This window comes from Rutilus rutilus (genome assembly GCF_951802725.1).
Source record: "Rutilus rutilus genome assembly, chromosome: 16".
Taxonomy (NCBI): domain Eukaryota; kingdom Metazoa; phylum Chordata; class Actinopteri; order Cypriniformes; family Leuciscidae; genus Rutilus; species Rutilus rutilus.
Genome location: NC_140224.1, coordinates 37,329,646 through 37,353,338, shown reverse-complemented (window position 1 = coordinate 37,353,338; position 23,693 = coordinate 37,329,646). Strand labels below are relative to the sequence as shown.

The following is a 23,693-nucleotide window of genomic DNA, read 5'->3' as shown; positions in this document are numbered from 1 at the left end:
CTGCTAGAGATCTTCCCGGTTCGGCTCTGGTTTTGGTAGTTTAAAGTGATCCTTCTAACTGGAGAGAAGTGGATTGACGAGCTTTGGCTGAAAGCTGGAAAAGGCCTTGAAGTCTGAAGGTTATTGATTGTAGTTTGAATTATGATTGTTGCTACAGTGTCAGATCAACATAAGAGCTTTGGATCAGGAATAACTGACAATGATTCCTTGCACATGTGCAGCAGTGAGCGTTAGCGTTGTGATCCGTCTCTGTTAAAACACACAGTGGTTTGCTAAGGTCAGCTGCTAATGGGCTGGAAGTCGTTAACACTTTTGAAATGGTTAGCAGGCCTTAACTTCACATTATTTCTCTCTTCGTGCATTTTATTGTTCCACTTTAACGCAGTTCCTCAATTTTTTTTAGTTTACGTCTCTGATACGGCCTCGATCAATCACACACTCGATCACTCACACACACACCCACACACACACACACACTCGCTCCAGGGAACAGAGCCTGTAATCGCTCCGGCTGACTTCACTCTGATTGGCTGTTTTCGTTTCTTCGTGGTTACAGAGCTGACCATCAGCACAGACTTCATCAGAGCCTCATCTAGAGATCAGAGTATGACTGACACACAGCGTCGGCTTCTGCGTTGTCAAACACGGCTGGAAATGGAAAGAAACAAACTGATAACTTTGTAAATCAGTTTCAATTCACATTTATTTGAACAGCATTTTTCACAATACGCATCGTTTCAAATCAAAAATATACAAAATCACAGTTAGCTATAAATGTATTAATTTAAACTATGTAATGATTTAATACAGAAACGATGAACTCATTGAAGTAATAAATACATGTTTGTTAACATGCTTTTGACATTTAGAAAGATAACCGTACTGAACACACAGCTCTGGATAAAACTGACTTAAATGATCCGTTTCTCTGGATTCACCATTTATAGATGCAGGGTTCCCGCGGGGTCTTTGACTAACTTCAGACTAACTGAAACCTGCAGGAACCCTGAGATGTGTTTGAGGGAAATACAAAAAATAAAAATTATTCTATGAACTACTGATAACATTTCTTCCCATTTTCAAATAAAAAGTAATTTATTAGCAGAAATTGTCAAACAAAAAAGATGTGATGTTTTTATCCTTGAATAATGCCAAGAAAACAAGTTCATATTCATTTTAAACATCATGCTTTAACTTTACAAGAATTAAGAAATCAATATTTGGAGTAACACTGATGTTCAGCAACACAACAGATGCAAAACAGAGTCAAATGTTCATTGTTCAATGTAAATTAATTGCGTTTGCATAATGTGTGTGTGTGTGTGTAATTTATAATATCTATAAATATTTTATATATAAATAACAAATTTTTCTTAAAAATATATACATGCATATGTGTGTATTTATAAATACAAAATAATTATACACGGTACACACACATATATTATGTAAACAAACTTTTATTTTGGATGCATTTAATCGTTGCCCAGCACTAATATATATATATATACTATGGGTATTTATATAATATATATAAATGTGGTTTGGAATTGGTAAAATGTGCCTGGAAAACTTGATCAGAACATGAACGTGCCTAATAATTCTGCACACACTGTATATAATGCATGTATTGGCGACCATTTTAACAAATAAAAACTCTAGAATGGATTCAGATTTTAAACCCTTATGTATGTTTTTAAACTTCATCAAAGCCCAGTGGAGACTGGTTTCCCTCAGCTGGAGGAATGTGTGGTTCTGGAGGTGTGAGGGAGAACTCTGGGTAACGGTCCTCTGCCTAGAACTCTGGGTAATGGTCCTCTGCCCAGAACTCTGGGTAACGGTCCTCTGCCTAGAACTCTGGGTAATGGTCCTCTGCCCAGAACTCTGGGTAATGGTCCTCTGCCTAGAGCTCTGGGTAATGGTCCTCTGCCTAGAGCTCTGGGTAATGGTCCTCTGCCTAGAACTCTGGGTAATGGTCCTCTGCCTAGAACTCTGGGTAACGGTCCTCTGTCTAGAACTCTGGGTAACGGTCCTCTGCCTAGAACTCTGGGTAATGGTCCTCTGTCTAGAACTCTGGGTAATGGTCCTCTGCCCAGACTGTTTGCCCTGACCCTAATTGCAGTAATTGCTGCATGTTTTAGCTGAGGATGAGCGATGGTTTCTGGGAAGGAAGTGAGGATTTCCCCTCGCTCTTCTTCCTCCTCTAATCTCTGAGGTTCACAGGTTAACGCGTCTAATCCCGGGTTTATCCACACACTCTGCTCGCTTCGGTCTTTGAACAGCGTGAAGCTTCTGTCTCTTCTGTGTGTGTGTGTGTTTAATAGCGCAGGTTCACACGGTTCACACGCGTCTAAACGAGGACCGAAGAGCCTTTCTGATGCGCTAAAGTGTGTGTGTGTGTCACTTCTGTCGGGTTAATCTCAGGACCGTCCTGATGATGTTTGCAGATGTGTTCAGGTCGGTCTCTGACCCTTCTGGAGGTCAAAGGTCAGGAGAATCATTCCCTGTGCTTTTGAGACGTGGAAACCGCATTAGTAATAAAATAATTAGATCTTGATGATCGTTTGACAGTCTTGAATCATCAAGCAGAATTGAGTGCGCTTGCATTTATTTACAGTTTTTATTATATTTCAGTTAACATTTATTTTATTTTAGGTAACATGTTTATTTATGGTTGTAGTTTAACTATAATAACCCTTATTTACTTAGTTTAAAAAAAACCCTTTATTTCATAAATGCCATTTTGAATGTGTACATACTGTATATGAAGGGCTTCGTTCATGAAACATGAGCAGATATAGTCCATTGTCCATTGTTAATGTTAAGCTCATTAAATATTAACAGATACAACTTTTAAATTTACGAATGCGTTAAATTAATAAATGCTTTAGGAGTGTTTTCATTGTTAGTTCATAATGTAGAAAGCAAATGAAACCTTATTGTAATTTATTACACACTGGTTCTGTTTATATGATCATTATTTCTGACTGTGGTCCTGTTTCCCAGCATGCACTGCTCAGGTGGAGAAGGTTTGCTCGGTCTCGACGGAAGAGCATCTGCAGCCCTTTAAAGACCAGATGGAGACGTTCGTCAGCGAAGGTGAGTGAACTGGGAATCTTTCGGCTCGGTTCATTCCCGATGACTGGTGTCGATTAAACGGGAATTCCTGGGATGTTTCCCGTCAGTGGGACAGAATTCCTCTTCTCTCCGGAGGATCCTCTTAATCAGCGCTTTAATCCGGTTTCTCCTGCCGTGGGTGAAAATTAGAGGCCAGCTTTGCTAATGAGTGTCCTCCAGAGCCCCTCACACACACTCACACACTCTCATACTCACACACTCTCACTCACTCACTCACTCACTCACTCACTCACTCACTCACTCACTCACTCACTCTCATACACACACTCTCATGCTCTCTCATTCACATACTCACTCACGGTCACACACACGCAGTGAGTGTTTACAGGAGAAGTTGAGCTAAAAACACACACTGATCTTTTGCTCGTCCTCCTGATCAGCAACGAGACGTCACTGACTTTCACACACACTACTTGAATGCGTTCTGCTGAAGCTCGTTTCTCATGTGTGCGTCAGTGAATGACTTTGGTTTCGAGCTGAACTCTTCTTTCTGTTTCCTGGGAAAGTGTGTGTTTTTCATACACTGCTGCTGGAGATGAGTGTTATTGACATGATGGTGTTACTGGTGAAACTCTGTATTATAACCGTAAGCTCACATGGAGATGTTTTGAACCCACTCTTATGACATTTAAAGATTAAAAACATGTATTTTCTTCTTTTTACAGCAAAAACTGAGCTGGAATGTCAAGAGAAGCAACTCAGTGAAACCCACAAAATGTAGGAAGTCATTTTTGCCATTACACATATTTTGAAGCTGTTACTTTTTCTATTAAAAAAGGACAGAATTAGCAAAGCAAAGACATTTTAAGTTTCCTGTAAAGCAAATCTGCTGAACTAAACACTTTTATTTTATATAAAATATGTATTTCACAATTATTTTTTGTTATCTAACGTCTAACCGAGGGGGGGGGCAATAACCCAGAAAACTGAACGTTAACAGGCATCACTAAATTATTTTCTTCCTTTATTAAGAATTAAGTTAATATTTTTTTTTATTCCCAAAAGCATTTAAGAATGTTCGTGTTGTTTTTTTTGTTATAAAGACAAAACTTGTCATTTTCTTCTCGAAGACAAAATATGATGACATTTTTTCAGTAATTACACCGAGGAACATTTTACGAACTAAGAATTTATCTTAAATTCTTAGTTTAAAAAAAAAAGTTTTTTTTGGTGTTTCCACTTGGAATTAGCGGGAGACGTTCTGTTCAATCCGTGAGGAATTCTTGTGTCCTGATCTCCATTATCTTGAATTACTCTCGCATCTCTCTGAAAGCGGTGTGTTTGTCACAGGTTCCTGGATCTGTGCGTGTTCTTCTCGGTCAAGGCCAAAGGCGGAGAGAAAGAGGTTTCTCCAAACACCTTCTTCTCCGTGTGGCACGAGTTCTCCAGCGACTTTAAAGACACCTGGAAGAAGGAGAACAAGGTCATCCTGCAGGAGAGGTACGTGTGTGTGTGTGTGTGTGTGTGTGTGTGTGTGTGTGTGCTCCGTGGCCTCAGTGTTTAGTCCCGGATCACTGTGGCATAATGGAGAATAAGAAGCTCAGGCTGATTTATGAAGTCCTTTCTGTCGAGTCTTCGCTCTTCAAGTGTTGCGGGAACGTCTTCCGAGGCCGAGGTGTGTTTTAGGAACGCCTGCTGTCCAGCTGCGTGATTTAATGTGGGATTAATGCAAATACCTGAGCACGCTGTCCACAGGTGCATCATGGGAAGGGCTGAAATATGCTCTCTCAGAGGGAACATACAGCAGTATAGTGTTGGTTACACTTTTCATCTGTGATTGAGGAAAGCTTTGTTCTGACACGGAAAAGTGTACGGATCAGCATTCCTGGAATTAGACGCTCCTGAATCTTCCAGAGAAACGTGTGTGTGTGTTCTGGACTGAACGTGTGTGTGTGCATTCTGGACTCTGTGTGTGTGTGTTCTGGACTGAACGTGTGTGTGTGCGTTCTGGACTCTGTGTGTGTGTTCTGAACTGAATGTGTGTGAAGATCAAAGATGAGTCTGACGGTTTATGATCCTGCGGAAAAAAATCATGTTCTTCATCACTATTTCTCTCTTGTTTTCCAGCACAAATATCATAAATCTGTAGATCTGCCCTGGACTGGAGATTCTTCTAGTCGGTCATGTAAGCATTAGTCGACTAATCCTGCGTTTATTTTAATAAGCCATAAATCATAATAATGCGCCTTTAGTTGAATGCGCCTATATAAAATGCGTATAGCCTAATCAGCGCACTAATTCAAGCATAAAGCCACGCATAAAGCCACGCATAAAGCCACGGCGCACCGGCAGACGTCATGATTATGAGTGTCGTTGAAAAAACTGAATGAGACTCTAAAAATTGTAATTTATTTTATTAGTGTAGTTTTTTTTTTTAATGCGTTTTATCTGCATGTTCTTGAGTTTCACATACGGCGCCTATAAATAAAATGTATTATTATTAAGTCAACGATGCGGACTCGTCATCGCCGCCTATATGCTCGTTTCATTCGGATTACATAATCTGAGAATATTTATTTTCCATTGAATCTGTTCATTCAAATGTAAACATGTCAAGCTTTCTATAGATATATTTCTCATGTCTGAGTTTCGGTTCATTTGTGGCGCGCTCGAGTTCAAGACCGAATCGACAGAAAGCGCCATTGTTTTACAAAAGCACAACAATTTGTTTGTTATTGTGAGTTTAGAGAAATAAAAGTGGACCCTTTACAGTTGCGTTACTCTTATCGTATGACCAAAACTGACGGAGTATTATGAGTGAAATGCTGTGATGTGTGTGTCCTGCAGTAACACACTCTCTCCACACAAACACTTATGAGTCTAATAACACACATTTATCTCTGTTAGCATTAGAGCGACGTGTAAAGTGCTGCTACTTGCATGTTTCAAGTGATATCCGCCATATGTGATGAATGATAGACGAAGGTTTGTTAACGATCTGTCCGTCACAGACTGCGGGATTTCGACACTTTTTCAAGTTTTTTTCCTCTGCGTCTGAACGACTAATAACGGTTCGGTCGACTACGCCTCTTCTAGTGAATTAACGGTTAGTCCATTTCTTGAGGTTTACAGTGACACAAGATTTCTCTGAGAAATGCCTCAGACTAAAGATGGCGTTCAGGCGATCGTTGCTCTCCATAACCTGTGCCATGTGTTTAATATTAGATGATATCTGCCACATTAGGGTTGCTCTGAGAGCGAGAGCGCGTCGATGAACCCTGCGTGTTTGTGTAACCCCGCTAATGAAAAGAGGACCGGCGCGGTACGCTAGCTTCCAGTGGAGCGATGGAGCGGCACGATAGCAGACACAGACGAGCCCTTCAGCTCTACATTATTCATGAGGACCTCTATCTCTCTCTACATCTGTCCTCACACACTCTCACGCTTTCACTCGCTCTCTTTATCGGTCTTAATTGTTATTCTCTTTAATTTCCTAAGTTTTTTTCTTTGTTTTGTTCATTTATTTTTCTCTTAATTTTTTTTGCTTGCTTTGCTCTCACTCTTTCTTTATTTTTTATTAATTTATTTTGTCTTAATTGTCTATTTTTCTTTTTATTTGTTTTTTTTGTTCTCTTCTTTTGCTTCATTTTTTCCCTCTATTTATTCTTTTTTTGCCTGCTTTGCTCTTTTTCTTTTATTTCTATTTAATTTTGTCTTAATTGTCATTCTCTGTATTTTCTTTCTTTATTATTTTACTTTTAATTGTTAAATTTCTTTCTCTTTTTTTTTGCTTGCTTTTCACATTTTCTTTCTTATTCATTTTTTGTTTTAATTCATTTATATTTATATTTTTCTTTCCATATATTTGTTTTTCTTTTTTGTTCTTTTTTGCCCTTTTCATTTTATTTTGTTCATTTATTTTCTTTCTTTTTTTATTAATTTTTTTTAATTCTCTTACCTTATTGTTCTTGTATTTACCTTTTCTTTTTATTAATTTTTTTTCTATTTTTATTAATTTTTGTTCATCTTTTTCATGTAATTGGTTTGTTTTTCTTTTCTTTTTCCTTTTCTTTTTAATTATTTAATGCTTTGTTGTTTTTTGTCTTTTTCTAATTTGTTGTTTTGTGTTATCCGTCTAATAATAGTTTAGTTTTTGTTTGGTTATTTTTCTGTTTTTGTTCTCTATTTATTTTTGTTTTTGCTTTTTGTTTTTGTTCATTTATTTCTCTTTCCTTTTCTTTCTACACATTTATGTACATGTTCTGCTTTATATATGTTTCTCTCCCTTCCTTTAATATTAATATGAAAGCATAAACGTTGTTGCGCTGCGGTTAGTGTTGCGTCTCTGACCCGTGTGTTTCCCACATCACATCTCGGTTGCTGCTTCTGACTGATTCCCGATCACCGTGACCTCTGACCTCCGACCTGTGCAGCGCTGAGGTTAGCGCTTAGCTCTCGTCCGCCAGGGCCTGAAACTCAATCTGTGGCGTATAATCCGAAACACGATCGTGGAGATGTACAAAAGAGCCGGGCTGGTCTTTCACTGGTTCCTGCAGTGATAAGAAGCGCTTTATTCGACACAGAGCGTCTTTATCTCTCCGAAGCGACACGTCTGACTCTGATAGACGAGTTCCCAGAGAGTGTTGCGTTTCCTTTGACATTCGCTGGCCTGTTAATCACTCGATCTGCTGCTAAAGTGTTTGCTTTTCTCCACCAGCGCCACCTAAAACCCCACAGAGTTTCTGTCTCTCGGCCCCAATTTGTCCTGAAAGCTTGTGGTTTGTGTGAGTCTCGTCTTCTGGAGCCGAGAGAGACTGATCTGTCTGACACTGAGAGCTCTCAGCGGAGCCACTCGTGTGTGTGTGTGTGTTTCTTTAACCCCGGCGGGTCTGAAGGCTGCAACCAAACATTTCACTGCGCTTTTACTGGTAACACTTAAAACACAGCAAAAAAATAAATAATTCTGTCTCTTGAATTAAACTACTCTATTCATATGGATTAATTTTACGACGCAAAAAAAATAATTTCTTCCTCATTTTTTTTTCTAAAAAATGTATTTCTATTTAACTGGAGAAGCAAAATAACTCACTTTTTGAAACAAGACTTAATATCGTAAATTTATCTTAATCTTTAGAATTTATATCTTTACTGGAAACCGAGACAAAAATACTTTTTTGCAGTGAAGATCCAAAAATGTCACACAAGCGTCATAAAATTAATCCATATGAATCGAGAGGTTTAATAGAAGAGACATGATTATGTGGAGGGACAAAAAGCTCTCAGGTTTCATTTTAAATATCTTTGTGTTTTGAAGATGAAGAAAAGTCTGAGTTTGTAATGAGTAAATGATGAACTATCCCTTAAAACACTCTTTGTCACTCTTTACTCATTAATGTGAATCCGGCGTTTCATTAGTTTAATGCACATTCACTGTTCACTCTCCTTTATTTAGATCCAGTGTTTGTGTCTCAGAAATAATCCTGGTTTTAAAAATGCCGTTTAATTTCACTGAAAACTTTCAGGAGCTTCAGTGTAGCTTTTGCGGTGTAGCTTTTGCGGTATAGTTTTTTGCGGTGTAGCTTTTGCGGTATAGGTTTTGCAGTGTAGCTTTTGCAGTGTAGCTTTTGCGGTATAGTTTTTGCAGTGTAGCTTTTGCAGTGTAGCTTTTGCGGTATAGTTTTTTGCGGTATAGGTTTTGCGGTGTAGTTTTTGCAGTGTAGCTTTAGCGGTATAGTTTTTGCAGTGTAGCTTTTGCAGTGTAGCTTTTGCGGTATAGTTTTTTGCGGTATAGGTTTTGCGGTGTAGTTTTTGCAGTGTAGCTTTAGCGGTATAGTTTTTGCGGTGTAGTTTTTGCAGTGTAGCTTTAGCGGTATAGGTTTTTGCGGTGTAGGTTTTGCGGTGTAGTTTTTGCAGTGTAGCTTTAGCGGTATAGGTTTTGCGGTGTAGTTTTTGCAGTGTAGCTTTAGCGGTATAGGTTTTTGCGGTGTAGTTTTTGTAGTGTAGCTTTAGCGGTATAGTTTTTGCGGTGTAGCTTTTGCGGTGTAGTTTTTGCAGTGTAGCTTTTGCGGTATAGGTTTTGCGGTGTAGTTTTTTGCAGTGTAGCTTTTGCGGTATAGGTTTTGCGGTGTAGTTTTTGCAGTGTAGCTTTAGCGGTATAGTTTTTGCGGTGTATTTTTTGCGGTGTAGTTTTTGCAGTTTTTGCAGTGTAGCTTTAGCGGTATAGTTTTTGCGGTGTAGTTTTTGCAGTGTAGCTTTAGCGGTATAGTTTTTGCGGTGTAGTTTTTGCAGTGTAGCTTTTGCAGTGTAGCTTTAGCGGTATAGTTTTTTGCAGTGTAGCTTTTGCGGTATAGTTTTTTGCAGTGTAGTTTTTGCAGTGTAGCTTTAGCGGTATAGTTTTTGCGGTGTAGTTTTTGCTGTGTCGTTTTTGCAGTGTAGCTTTTGCAGTGTAGCTTTAGCGGTATAGTTTTTTGCGGTGTAGTTTTTGCAGTGTAGCTTTTGCAGTGTAGCTTTAGCGGTATAGTTTTTGCGGTGTAGTTTTTGCTGTGTCGTTTTTGCAGTGTAGCTTTTGCAGTGTAGCTTTAGCGGTATAGTTTTTGCTGTGTCGTTTTTGCAGTGTAGCTTTAGCGGTATAGTTTTTGCTGTGTCGTTTTTGCAGTGTAGCTTTTGCGGTATAGGTTTTGTGGTGTAGCTTTTGTGTATAGGTTTTGCAGTGTAGCTTTTGCGGTATAGGTTTTGCTGTATAGGTTTTGCAGTGTAGCTTTTTCGGTGTAGCTTTTGCAGTGTAGCTTTTGCGGTATAGGTTTTGTGGTGTAGCTTTTTCGGTGTAGCTTTTGCAGTGTAGCTTTTGCGGTATAGGTTTTGTGGTGTAGCTTTTGTGTATAGGTTTTGCAGTGTAGCTTTTGCAGTGTAGCTTTTGCGGTATAGTTTTTTGCGGTGTAGTTTTTGCAGTGTAGCTTTTGCAGTGTAGCTTTAGCGGTATAGTTTTTGCGGTGTAGTTTTTGCTGTGTCGTTTTTGCAGTGTAGCTTTTGCAGTGTAGCTTTAGCGGTATAGTTTTTGCTGTGTCGTTTTTGCAGTGTAGCTTTAGCGGTATAGTTTTTGCTGTGTCGTTTTTGCAGTGTAGCTTTTGCGGTATAGGTTTTGTGGTGTAGCTTTTGTGTATAGGTTTTGCAGTGTAGCTTTTGCGGTATAGGTTTTGCTGTATAGGTTTTGCAGTGTAGCTTTTTCGGTGTAGCTTTTGCAGTGTAGCTTTTGCGGTATAGGTTTTGTGGTGTAGCTTTTTCGGTGTAGCTTTTGCAGTGTAGCTTTTGCGGTATAGGTTTTGTGGTGTAGCTTTTGTGTATAGGTTTTGCAGTGTAGCTTTTGCAGTGTAGCTTTTGCGGTATAGGTTTTGCGGTGTAGCTTTTGCAGTGTAGCTTTTGCGGTATAGGTTTTGTGGTGTAGCTTTTGTGTATAGGTTTTGCAGTGTAGCTTTTGCGGTATAGGTTTTGCTGTATAGGTTTTGCGGTGTAGCTTTTGCTGTATAGGTTTTGCGGTGTAGCTTGCAGTGTAGCTTTTGCGGTGTAGCTTTTGCGGTGTAGCCTGCGGTATAGGTTTTGCGGTATAGCTTTTGCTGTATAGGTTTTGCGGTGTAGGTTTTGCGGTATAGCTTTTGCTGTATAGGTTTTGCGGTGTAGGTTTTGCGGTATAGCTTTTGCTGTATAGGTTTTGCGGTGTAGCTTTTGCGGTGTAGGTTTTGCGGTGTAGCTTGCTGTATAGGTTTTGCGGTGTAGCTTTTGCTGTGTCGTTTTTGCAGTGTAGCTTTTGCAGTGTAGCTTTAGCGGTATAGTTTTTTGCGGTGTAGTTTTTGCAGTGTAGCTTTTGCAGTGTAGCTTTAGCGGTATAGATTTTGCGGTGTAGTTTTTGCTGTGTCGTTTTTGCAGTGTAGCTTTTGCAGTGTAGCTTTAGCGGTATAGTTTTTGCTGTGTCGTTTTTGCAGTGTAGCTTTTGCGGTATAGGTTTTGTGGTGTAGCTTTTGTGTATAGGTTTTGCAGTGTAGCTTTTGCGGTATAGGTTTTGCTGTATAGGTTTTGCAGTGTAGCTTTTTCGGTGTAGCTTTTGCAGTGTAGCTTTTGCGGTATAGGTTTTGTGGTGTAGCTTTTTCGGTGTAGCTTTTGCAGTGTAGCTTTTGCGGTATAGGTTTTGTGGTGTAGCTTTTGTGTATAGGTTTTGCAGTGTAGCTTTTTCGGTGTAGCTTTTGCAGTGTAGCTTTTGCGGTATAGGTTTTGCGGTGTAGCTTTTGCAGTGTAGCTTTTGCGGTATAGGTTTTGTGGTGTAGCTTTTGTGTATAGGTTTTGCAGTGTAGCTTTTGCGGTATAGGTTTTGCTGTATAGGTTTTGCGGTGTAGCTTTTGCTGTATAGGTTTTGCGGTGTAGCTTGCAGTGTAGCTTTTGCGGTGTAGCTTTTGCGGTGTAGCCTGCGGTATAGGTTTTGCGGTATAGCTTTTGCTGTATAGGTTTTGCGGTGTAGGTTTTGCGGTATAGCTTTTGCTGTATAGGTTTTGCGGTGTAGGTTTTGCGGTATAGCTTTTGCTGTATAGGTTTTGCGGTGTAGCTTTTGCGGTGTAGGTTTTGCGGTGTAGCTTTTGCTGTATAGGTTTTGCGGTGTAGCTTTTGCTGTATAGGTTTTGCGGTGTAGCTTTTGCTGTATAGGTTTTGCGGTGTAGCTTTTGCTGTATAGGTTTTGCGGTGTAGCTTTTGCGGTGTAGGTTTTGCGGTGTAGCTTGCTGTATAGGTTTTGCGGTGTAGCTTTTGCTGTATAGGTTTTGCGGTGTAGCTTTTGCTGTATAGGTTTTGCGGTGTAGCTTTTGCTGTATAGGTTTTGCGGTGTAGCTTGCGGTATAGGTTTTGCGGTATAGGTTTTGCGGTATAGCTTTTGCGGTGTAGCTTTTGCGGTGTAGCTTTTGCGGTGTAGCTTGCGGTATAGCTTTTGCTGTATAGGTTTTGCGGTGTAGCTTTTGCGGTGTAGCTTTTGCTGTATAGGTTTTGCGGTGTAGCTTTTGCGGTGTAGGTTTTGCGGTGTAGCTTGCTGTATAGGTTTTGCGGTGTAGCTTTTGCTGTATAGGTTTTGCAGTGTAGCTTTTGCTGTATAGGTTTTGCGGTGTAGCTTTTGCTGTATAGGTTTTGCGGTGTAGCTTGCTGTATAGGTTTTGCGGTGTAGCTTGCGGTATAGGTTTTGCGGTATAGCTTTTGCTGTATAGCTTTTGCGGTGTAGGTTTTGCGGTGTAGCTTGCGGTATAGCTTTTGCTGTATAGGTTTTGCAGTGTAGCTTTTGTGGTGTAGCTTGCGGTATAGGTTTTGCGGTGTAGCTTTTGCTGTATAGGTTTTGCGGTGTAGCTTTTGTGGTGTAGCTTGCGGTATAGGTTTTGCAGTGTAGCTTTTTGCGGTGTAGCTTTTGTGGTGTAGCTTTTGCGGTATGGGTTTTGCAGTGTAGCTTTTGCGGTATAGGTTTTGCAGTGTAGCTTTTGCGGTGTAGTTTTTTGCGGTGTAGTTTTTGCAGTGTAACTTTTTGCGGTGTAGCTTTTGCTGTGTCGTTTTTTGCAGTGTAGTTTTGTCTGGTTTTTATAGTGTAGTTTTGTCTGGTTTTTGTAATGTAGTTTTTAGTGTAGTGTTTGCAGTGTAGTTTTTAGTGTAGTGTTTGCAGTGTAGTTTTGTTGGGTTGAGATGGTCTGAAGTCTTGGAGTGTTTTGAGCAGCACTCAACACAGGACGTGTTTATACGCTTCAGTTTAACAGGCCGTTTGTGATATTAGATCATAAAGTCAGTCTGTGTGTCGAACACCTCCGACACTCTCACTAGTAGAACCTCGTAAAAGATCATCAGCGTCTCGAACACATGAGCAGCGCACTGCTGTATGCCTGCCGTCCTTATTTATAGTTTTATATAAATTTTTTTATTTATTTTTTCTATATATTAGTTTTCTTTTCTTTTTTTCTTGATTTCATTTCTTTTTTTTTCTTCATTTAAAAAAGTGTATATATATATAATTTTTTTATACTTTTTATCATTTTTAATTTATTTTAAATAAATACACCTTTTTTCTTTTTATTATTTAGATTTTTTTGTTTTATATCCCTTTTGTTTATTTATAGTTTCATTTTTCTTTTGTTTTAGATTTATCTTTATTTTTATTTTTTCTCTTATTTCATGTTTTTTTTCTTTCATTGTTTTTTTTCTTTGTTTCTTTTATTTTTTGTTTTTGTTCCTTTTTTTTCTTTTTTTCTTTTTGTTCCTTTTTTCTTTTTTTCTTTAGTGTTATTTTTTCTTATTTAATTGGCTTGATTTTGTTTACATTTTTTCTTTATAATTTGATCCGTTTCTTTATGCATTTTCTTTGTTAGTTCTATCTTTTTCTTTCTTTTATTTTTTTTATTTTCTGATTTCATTTCACTGTTTTATTCTTCCCTTCTTCCTTCCTTCCTCCTGTCATATGACTCTGAGCCTGTGAATCTGTGGAGCTGCCGTGTTTCTGCTGTTATTCTCCTGAACCGCTGAACAGTTGAACTGTGTGTTGATGTGTTCATCAGGCCCGGCAGGAAGTGATGCGGATCGTGACCCGAGTGGCTGAAACACCATGTTTGGTCTGGTCTCGTGTCCCGGTCCGTCACATGGATCTGTTCCTGGATGTATTTACGGTGTTTAAAGAAGCTGCTCCTGATGTGCAGGAAGAATATCTCTCTGCCTTTTACCCATAATTCTCCCTCCTGTAAACATGTCGAGCTCTTAGCAGCCAAATACATCACAACACTCGACGTGTTTGCTTTACACTTCTGCTGCACTTCAGCCGAGTCTCGGCTCTGAATCCCTCTTGCTTTATGAGCTTCGGCTCTGTAGTGTCGGAAATCCCTCATCATGCTGATTATCAGATTTAATAATGCAATGGATGAGAGTGATGCATTCATTTAGAAGATAATAACTTTATTAATTTCAAATTAAAATGTAGATGTTACAGCAGCATAAACAGGACAAGAACAAAAAAATCATTGCAACTATGTATTCCTTCTCAAACTCCAGATCGAGCCACACATTCATTCTCTCTATTAATAATGCAAGAGTGTGTGTGTTCATGAGTGTGTGTGTGTGTGTGTGTGTGTGTGTGTGTGTGTGTGTTCGTGTGTGTGTGTGTGTGTGTTCGTGTGTGTGTGTGTGTGTGTTCGTGTGTGTGTGTTCATGAGTGTGAGTGTGTGTGTGTTTCCCTGTTGGTGTGTGACTCTGAACATGGCCTATTATGGAGCTCGGGCTTTATTCACTGGCTGGAGGTCATGAAATGCTCACATGACCTGCAGAAGAAGAGTGTGTGTGTGTGTGTGTGTGAAGGATCCGCTCCTGCGCTGCTCAATCATCTGTTCAGACGGTCAGATCTTAATAACTTCCGAACAGCAGACGGATCCATCAAGACTCATTACAGTTAAACAGAGACGAAAGAGTGTGTGTGTGTGTGTGTGTGTGTGTGTGTGTGTGTGTGTGTGTGTGTGTGTGAGAGAGAGTGTGAGCAGAGAGCAGATCCATCAAGACTTGTTACAGTTAAACAGACGAACCTCCTCTGTTTGTCCTGCATTCACAACACTCGTTTCAACGCTGCTTACAGAAAATCCTGATTTGTGTGTGTTGACTCGTTTGTCTCTGCCGTCTCCTCAGTGTGTGTGTGTGTGTGTGTGTTGACTCATTTGTCTCTCTGCCGTCTCCTCAGGTTGAAGGCGGCTGAGGAGTGTTTCCGACAGGTCAAAGAAAAGGCCTCGTACAGCGTCAAACCCAAACACGCGTCTGGAATTGTAAGTCACATTTATTTATCTCTCTCTTCTCACACACACACACACAGACACACACACTCTGTTTCAATTTCAGTATAATTCACATTGGATAAATGTCTGCCAAATGCATTTGAATATTCACTTCATCAGTAATTCAGTCTCACTTCCTGCTGAACCTGCGTAGGTTTGTAACTCATTTGCATAATGTCTGCCTGTGGTCCTGATTGGCTGATCAGCGTCTCTTAGCTCCGCCCTCAAACACTGTAGTGTATCTGAGACTGGGAGAGTTTGGTTCGTGTTGTTCATGTGGAGAAGACGCTGTTTTCTGAGATTGATACGGTAAAACCCACGCCATCGTCACTGTTCGCATCACTGTGATCAAGAGCTGAGATTCAGATATGATAATGAGCGTTTGCTTTCTGACCAATCAGAGCAGAGCAGCTCTCAGAGAGGCGGAGCTTAGAGAGCCTGAATCCTTGATGAGGAAAGAGCTGAAGCTGCAGTGGAGATTATGAGGACATTAGAGTGTGTTGGACTTTAGATGCATGTAAACCTGTGCTAGGAGACTCTAAACAACATTAGAGGCCTTTAAAACAGCGTAACGTTATTTTAATAATTAAATTGGTCTTTTTTTCTTTTCTTTTTTTGTCTCCCTCAGAAAGCGAAGTTGGGTATGAAGATATGAGACGTCTGAGGAACGAACGCTCTTGTTGTTCGATCTTTAATCCGCTCTCGCACACACAGCTTCAGTGTTACTTCTGCCGTACGGACACAGGAAGTGATCGGCCCTCAGAATGTGATGTCATATCCTGTGCGCTGACGAACATATCAGATGTTTGCTCCAGAATTCCCACAATCCTCGCTGAAGTTCTCAACGTCATCAAAAAAAAAAAAAAAGTCATTTTATTTTTAATAGAGAACCGGGAAAGAGAAATCTGGAAGCTTGATCTGTGAACATCAGCATTGGAGCGTCACAAGCTTTTAATCAGCGCAGCTCATCATGTTCAAAGCACAGCCGAGCCTACAGGACCCGGAAGAGACACTTCATGTGCTGGAGGACCAACACAAGCGGAACGTTCAGGAAATCAACTCAGTGTTTTTGTGAAATTATGCAATATTGTTTTGCTGCATCCACACACTCTCACTTAAGTATTTAAAATGATGTTTTTTAATTGAATGTACATGTTATGAACATCTTCATGTGGCGTTCAGGTCTGTTTTTAGCATGTCCGTGTGGGAGGCGGGGTCCGTCTGCGCTGCGGGTGCAATAACTGTTTGTATCCGGACGTTTGGAGAAGACTGTAATTTATGTAAAATAAAGCGATTAATAAATTCAAAATTTTTATTTATTTCACTTGATTTGAGATTTACTTGAACCAGTGTTTTAGTGTAATATTTAATATTTAAAAAAATAATTTATTTTATTGCTGTTTAGGTTTGATTTGATTTTTATTTCAGTTTTAGTTTTGATTCATTTCCAATTAATAATTTTAGTGCTTCAACTGAAACTTAAGTTTACATTTCTAATTCTCATTTTGATTTCCAACTAATATTTTAAAGGAGATTATTTAATTGTCGAGTTCACGCGCATAGGTTTAGTACCTATGATCACGCGCGTGAACTCGACAATCGACTACTGTGGACTTCGACCGAAAACAGGATGTAAATACAGGTATGTGCGCTGGCTGAATAAACATCATTTTTTATTCATATCTTTCACATCTACTGCAGTCAGATTAACCCGTGTTCACCCCGAAGGAATCACTCACATGACCTGTGCACTTGTAATGACACATCAAGGATGTTAAGAGGCTAAAAGCAGGTTTAAAACTTGCCCCATTGAAGTCAACAGGGTGCAAATTTTAAAAAGAGGATAACACGGTGTAGGCAACACCGATTTGTGTCGTTGTTCTCTGTACTGACAGCACTCCAAATGTACAAAAAAATGAGCTCAATGTTAAAATTGACCGGAGTTCTCCTTTAATGTGACTGGAAGAATGTCTGATATGAGTTATGATATTTCTCGCTATAACTGATGCTTCACTCTTGTGATCATTTTCCCGATTTAATGAACATTCCATAAATAATACGCTGGAATTCACTTAAGAATCGTTCGGTTTTCTCATCCTTTCACGTCACTTTCCCGGTTTGTTTTCAAACGCGTGCTTTAAAACGTAATTTTCTCCCCTTTTTCTCTTCCAGTCCCGGTTTACTGCAGTGATTCAGGAACACTTTATCCGTCAGAATGAAGGAAAGTGCGTCGATCTTTCCAGCGATGCTCCAGATGGTGAACATGATCGCACACTGGGAAAAAGTGGAGTAGAGACAGTTTTCACTCAGAATTGCTGGATTTCACACAGAATCAGCAGGTAGAGTAACACAATGAATTAAAAGTGAATTTTGAAGTAATTGACTGAACGTCGCTACTCCAATAATCTTCATTTTATTTAACGAACAAATACGTTTTCCTGGTAAAGCCAGAAAAGGCTCAGAAAGTGATCCTGTGGTGTGTCGTTTTTTAAAACGTTTGTGTTTTCAGTCCCCAAAACGCTGTTATCGTGTAAGTGAAGGGCCAAAACACAGTCTTTCGTGTAAACTGTGATTAATCTCATCATCCTCGGTGTGAACAGGCCTTTAAATCTGTTACACAGACTTTCCGTCAAAACCAGCGAACACAAATCTGCCTGGATTCAGGCTGGATTTACACAGAAACATCTGGTCTATTTACTCTGAAACTTTCACTCAGAAACGGTACATTTCACAAAGAAACGGCGAGTAACACTGACTTAAATGAGGAATTGAAGCAAAAACTCTGAAACGGTGTTTTCTTGTAAAACGTACTCCAATAATCTTTGTTTTATTTACAACTTTGAAGAGACATAGTGTAAGTGACAGATCTAATGCTAATGATCATCAAACTCCGCAAACTGATGAAGAAAAACTGCTTTACATCAATGACAATAAACTCCATAGTTTTAATATAGACTTCAGTTGTTTCTCTACATACATATAGATATATATATTCTGTGGTACCATATTTCTATAGAATCTCTATAACCAGTCTGAACTCTTAGGGAAAAAAGGATCAAATTATTGCATAATACTTTCATGTTTAACAGGTTATTTCTAGTGATAAAGTGTGTTTATGAGCTGCTTAATTCATAAAATGTAATTAAAACTAAAAGTTACACATTGCCTACTTTAGACATTCTTCTAGCTATAAGTGAACTCAGGGTGATTCAGACTCTTTGCCATAGGATGATTGGGACACTTTTCCCAAGTTATCTCAGAGTTCACCCCAAATAACTTTACATTTATGCATTAGGCAGACACTTTTATCCAATGCAATTAACATTGCATTTCAAGATACACATTTACATTCTCATCAGTTCTTGCTTTCCCTGGGAATCGAACCCATGACCTTGCTCTACTGTCTGAGCTACAGCTCTAACTTTATTTCGATTGCCTGCTTTAGACATTCTACAAACTATAAGTAACTCCATGTGAGCTCGCTCTCAGTAGAGTATTAGTGAGTGTTCGGAGTAAAGTGTCAGGATGTCTGAAGAGTGCAACCAAACAAACTGAATTAAAACTCAAATCCATGAAATGACCCATGATGGAAACCTCTCGCTCTTAATAATAAAGGTTCAATCTTCAATCTTTCAATTCCATTCTTTATAGAGTGAAAGGTTCTTCAGGGAACCGAATCGCCCTAATATTAGAAGACTGAGGTGTGAAGTGTCCGAATGTCTAAACTGGTTAATTTTGTTTGGTTCCACTATAATTTCATGAAATGACCCCATGATGGAAACCTCTCGCTCTTAATAATAAAGGTTCTTTATTGGCATCGAACCTTCAATCTTTCCCTTCCGTTCTTCAGGGAACCGAATCGCCACGAAAACCCACTTTTGAGCCTTTATTTTTAAGAGAGTGAAAGATTCTGCATACAGTATGAAGCCGTGGAGCACCTTTATGATGGATAGATGCACTTTTATGATGGACAGACAGGCCTGGACTGGTAATGCCCGGTGGGCCGATGTGCTTTTTGGGCCGATACATCTCATACATTTTTTTTTTTTTTTTTTTGGCTAAACGGCCCATAAAACTCATACATCGGCGGCCCATTCGTTTTGTATTGCTTAATTGGCGACGCTGGGTTAGTGCCAGTGTAATGCATTGGTCGTTACTTTTTTTTCCCTGACAGACCCGCCCAGCGGCCCATTGGTTCTTTTCTTGATTGACACTGGGCTGGCCCAATCACGTCTTTAAACACCTCCCCCTCTGGGCTTTGAGTGAGTGTGCAGTGTCAGTGTGTATCTGGCAAAATAGTCTGAGAGAAGGAGAAGAAACGCAAGGAATTGTGCAGAGAAATAGCGCGAAAATTAGATACAGGCCCTTCAAGCAGACGCTGTAAAATGTGTCAAAATATATGTTTTATGATCATGTACATATTATGTAGTGGGCCAGTCTTGGCCAAAATGCCAGGGCTGATTTTTTTTGTCCCAGTCCAGCCCTGTGGATAGATGCACTTTTATGGACTTCAAACAGAAACGGCCATTCTCTGCCATTATAAAGCTTGGAAGAACCAGGACATTTTTAATATAACTCTGATTGTGTTCGTCTGAGAGAAGAATGTCATACACACCTCGGATGACTTGAGGGCGAGTAAATCATGGGCTCATTTTCATTTTTGGGTGAACTATCCCTTTAAGAGAGTACCAGGTCCTGTATACAGTATGAAGCCGTTGAGGTTTCCTTTTCTAAGAGTGTTTTCTGGATCCCGTGTGTCTCGGACAGCATCAGTGTTCCTCAGGGTCTCTGAGCTCGGACCAGCTCCAGTAAACGCTCACAGTTTGCCGGCCTCGGACACGCTGACGGACATGCACCGGCACTGCTTGACCCGCGGGATCTTGCGGAACCGGACGGGCGGCTGCAGGTCGGGGCACTCGAGCTCCACCGTGAGGCTCGTGAAGCGCTGTGGCCGGCAGAAGGAGCACGACTGGAACGACTCCTGCTCCTTCCGCACGTGCCTCGGGATGTAGAAGGAGTTGCACTGGCCGTAGCAGAAGCGGTTGATGACGGTCCGGCTCCGGCACGAGTCCTGGCTGACCGTCTGACGCAGCGGCTGGGTCTTACACCAGTCGCTCCGCAGGTACTGGCGCTCCGTCACCACCAGCGCTTCCTGGCTGGAGGCCAGCACTTCCTGTCTGCGCCGGTCCGAGGCGTTGGAGCCGGGCTTGAAGGGCGACGGGATGGAGGATTGTGGACGGTTCTTCCGGCCGGCGGAGACGTACAGCGCGCCAGCGAGGAGCAACAGCGCCACCTTACAGCTCATCCTGGAACACACCGAGAGATACGTTACACACTCTTACACACACACTCTTACAGCTCATCCTGGAACACACCGAGAGATACGTTACACACTTTTACACACACACACACACACACTCTTACAGCTCATCCTGGAACACACCGAGAGATACGTTACACACTTTTACACACACACACACACACACACTCTTACAGCTCATCCTGGAACACACCGAGAGATACGTTACACACTCTTACACACACACTCTTACAGCTCATCCTGGAACACACCGAGAGATACGTTACACACTCTTACACACACACTCTCACAGCTCATCCTGGAACACACCGAGAGATACGTTACACACTCTTACACACACACTCTTACAGCTCATCCTGGAACACACCGAGAGATACGTTACACACTCTTACACACACACTCTCACACACACTCTTACAGCTCATCCTGGAACACACCGAGAGATACGTTACACACTCTTACACACACACTCACACACACTCTTACAGCTCATCCTGGAACACACCGAGAGATACGTTACACACACACACACACACACACACACTCTCTTACAGCTCATCCTGGAACAAACCGAGAGATACGTTACACACTCTTACACACACACACACACACACACACACACACACACACTCTTACAGCTCATCCTGGAACACACCGAGAGATACGTTACACACACACACACACACACACTCTTACAGCTCATCCTGGAACACACCGAGAGATACGTTACACACTCTTACACACACACACACACACACACTCTTACAGCTCATCCTGGAACACACCGAGAGATACGTTACACACTCTTACACACACACACACTCTTACAGCTCATCCTGGAACACACCGAGAGATACCAGTTAACATTTACGTTTAATCATTTAGCTGATGCTTTTACCCAAAGCGACTTACAAATGAGGAGAACAATAGAAGCAATCGGACCAACAGAGGGCAACAGTGTACAAGTGCTGTAACACGTCTCAGTTTGCACATAGCAAGGGTTTTTATCATTTTTTTATTATAGCAGTTACACACTGGAGACGTTACCATAAAATGTAACTTTTTAGGGAATAACTCAATATTGTAACATGTTACTTTTGTAACCCAGTATTGTAACATTACTTTCGTAACCCAATAATGTAAAACGTTACTTTTGTAACCTAATATGTAACACGTTACTTTTAACCCAATATTGTAACACGTTACTTTTTTAACCCAGTATTGTAACATTAGGTCTGTAACCCAATATTGTAACACGTTACTTTTTTAACCCAGTATTGTAACATTAGGTCTGTAACCCAATATTGTAACACGTTACTTTTTTAACCCAGTATTGTAACATTAGGTCTGTAACCCAATATTGTAACACGTTACTTTTGTAACCCAATATTGTAAAACGTTACTTTTAACCCAATAATGTAAAACGTTACTTTTTTAACCCAGTATTGTAACACGTTACTTTCATAACCCAATATTGTAAAACGTTACTTTTAACCCAATAATGTAAAACGTTACTTTTTTAACCCAGTATTGTAACACGTTACTTTTGTAACCCAATATTGTAAAACGTTACTTTTAACCCAATAATGTAAAACGTTACTTTTTTAACCCAGTATTGTAACGTTACTTTTGTAACCCAATATTGTAAAACGTTACTTTTAACCCAATAATGTAAAACGTTACTTTTTTAACCCAGTATTGTAACACGTTACTTTCATAACCCAATATTGTAACACGTTACTTTCATAACCCAATATTGTAACACGTTACTTTTTTAACCCAGTATTGTAACATTAGGTCTGTAACCCAATATTGTAACACGTTACTTTTAACCCAATATTGTAACACGTTACTTTTAACCCAATATTGTAACACGTTACTTTTAACCCAATATTGTAAAACGTTACTTTTAACCCAATATTGTAACACGTTACTTTTTTAACCCAGTATTGTAACATTAGGTCTGTAACCCAATATTGTAACACGTTACTTTTAACCCAATATTGTAACACGTTACTTTTAACCCAATATTGTAACACGTTACTTTTAACCCAATATTGTAAAACGTTACTTTTAACCCAATAATGTAAAACGTTACTTTTTTAACCTAGTATTGTAACACATTACTTTCATAACCCAATATTGTAGCATTAGTAATGTTCTAAACTGCATTCTGACACATTTTGTCATGCGGAGACAGACCTGAGCTCATTTCATGCCAGAAGTTACGAGTCATACCATCTAATGATTCACATTAAAGTAGCACACACATATGTATGGTGAATATTCACTCTGACTAGTTATGATGGGTCAGTTTGATCATCATCTCTAAAGTGAGTTCTGGGGAGTCGAAGCGTTTCACCCCGAGGTTTCGCCCCGTTTCCTGTGAAGACAGGAAGTCACAGATTAACTCTAATCTGTCAGTGTGTCTGCAGTCAGGAGAGCAGCGACGGGCGATCACGGCTCTGGCACGAGAGAGAGCGATCCGTCAATCACGCCGGACATCTTTAGCCCAGATGTGGCATCGCCGGAAGGAAAAACAAATGTGAGTGATTCATTCCCATAAACGAAATATTTACAAAGCGGCTCTTTTTCATGAATCAAAGCTCTTGGTTTCATTCCAGAGAGCGTCAAGGTTGAACCTTCCTTTAAAGTTTTCCCTGCTCTTGATTAGAAATCTCCAGGCTTGTGTTTTTCCTTTCTGAACCCTGACTCGTCCACATCAGGAATCCACACTCGCTCCGGAGTCTCGGCTGTTTGCTCGGCGATGACGAATGCGAGCCTTTGCTGAAATGTTCTTGAGTTTGATATCGCAGCCTCGGCAGAGACGCCTCATCAATCTCACGACCCCGAACTCCTTCTCCTCTCTGTGTTCTGTTGCACAAGAGAAACTGTTCCGGAGTCAGTGACTGTACAGCGTCTCGGGCCCTCGAGTGTCTCCCTCAGCTTCAGGGTTTCACGGCTGAAGGTCACGAGAATCCAGGAACTTTTGTTTGATTTAGTCCTTCAGTCTTTAAGTGACAGAAGTGTTTCTCTCTTCTCTGATTCTCAGTCAAAACACCTTCAACATTCCTCACATTATCACAGTTTATTCACAGTTTATTCGCTGTAGTTCTGCTGTGAGACGCAGTAGATCTGGACTGAGAACTAATCCTTCAGAAGGAGCGGGTCAGCAGGGGTCAGGGGTCAGGAGCCATTTGAGGGAAACGGGAAGGGCGTGACCTTTGATCAGGGTCGAGGAAGATGGGTGAGGTCACAGGAAGTGACACAAAAACCAGGCAATTAAATAGCTTGACTTAATATACAACTCTCTCTCTCTCTCTCTCTCTCTCTCTCTCTCTCTCTCTCTCTCTGTATATATATATAAAATACTCATTAATTCACTCGAATGATCCTGTGATTACACTGATTAATGACATGGTGGAATAATTCATTATTCCAATGATTATTCTTGACAATTTTACTTACTGGCATTTTAT

General features: G+C 40.2%; 2 protein-coding genes across 4 annotated transcripts in view; one reads left to right on the top strand and one right to left on the bottom strand.

Annotated features, from left to right (window-relative positions):
* Nucleotides 1-15,784, top strand: part of fmn2b (formin 2b) — a 120,809-nt gene extending 105,025 nt beyond the window's left edge. For all 3 annotated transcript variants that reach the window (XM_084433744.1, XM_084433743.1, XM_084433745.1), the window contains 5 exons: nucleotides 3,007-3,099; nucleotides 3,804-3,855; nucleotides 4,429-4,578; nucleotides 14,804-14,885; nucleotides 15,523-15,784. In XM_084433744.1, the coding sequence (XP_084289870.1) occupies nucleotides 3,007-3,099; nucleotides 3,804-3,855; nucleotides 4,429-4,578; nucleotides 14,804-14,885; nucleotides 15,523-15,549 (404 nt within the window). In that variant the 3' untranslated portion in view covers nucleotides 15,550-15,784. The remainder of the gene's footprint in view (nucleotides 1-3,006; nucleotides 3,100-3,803; nucleotides 3,856-4,428; nucleotides 4,579-14,803; nucleotides 14,886-15,522) is intronic.
* Nucleotides 15,785-18,950: 3,166 nt separating this feature from the next.
* Nucleotides 18,951-23,693, bottom strand: part of grem2b (gremlin 2, DAN family BMP antagonist b) — a 7,964-nt gene continuing 3,221 nt past the window's right edge. The window contains exon 2 of the mRNA XM_084433769.1: nucleotides 18,951-20,200. Coding sequence (XP_084289895.1) covers nucleotides 19,711-20,199 — 489 coding nt within the window. The 5' untranslated portion in view covers nucleotide 20,200 and the 3' untranslated portion in view covers nucleotides 18,951-19,710. The remainder of the gene's footprint in view (nucleotides 20,201-23,693) is intronic.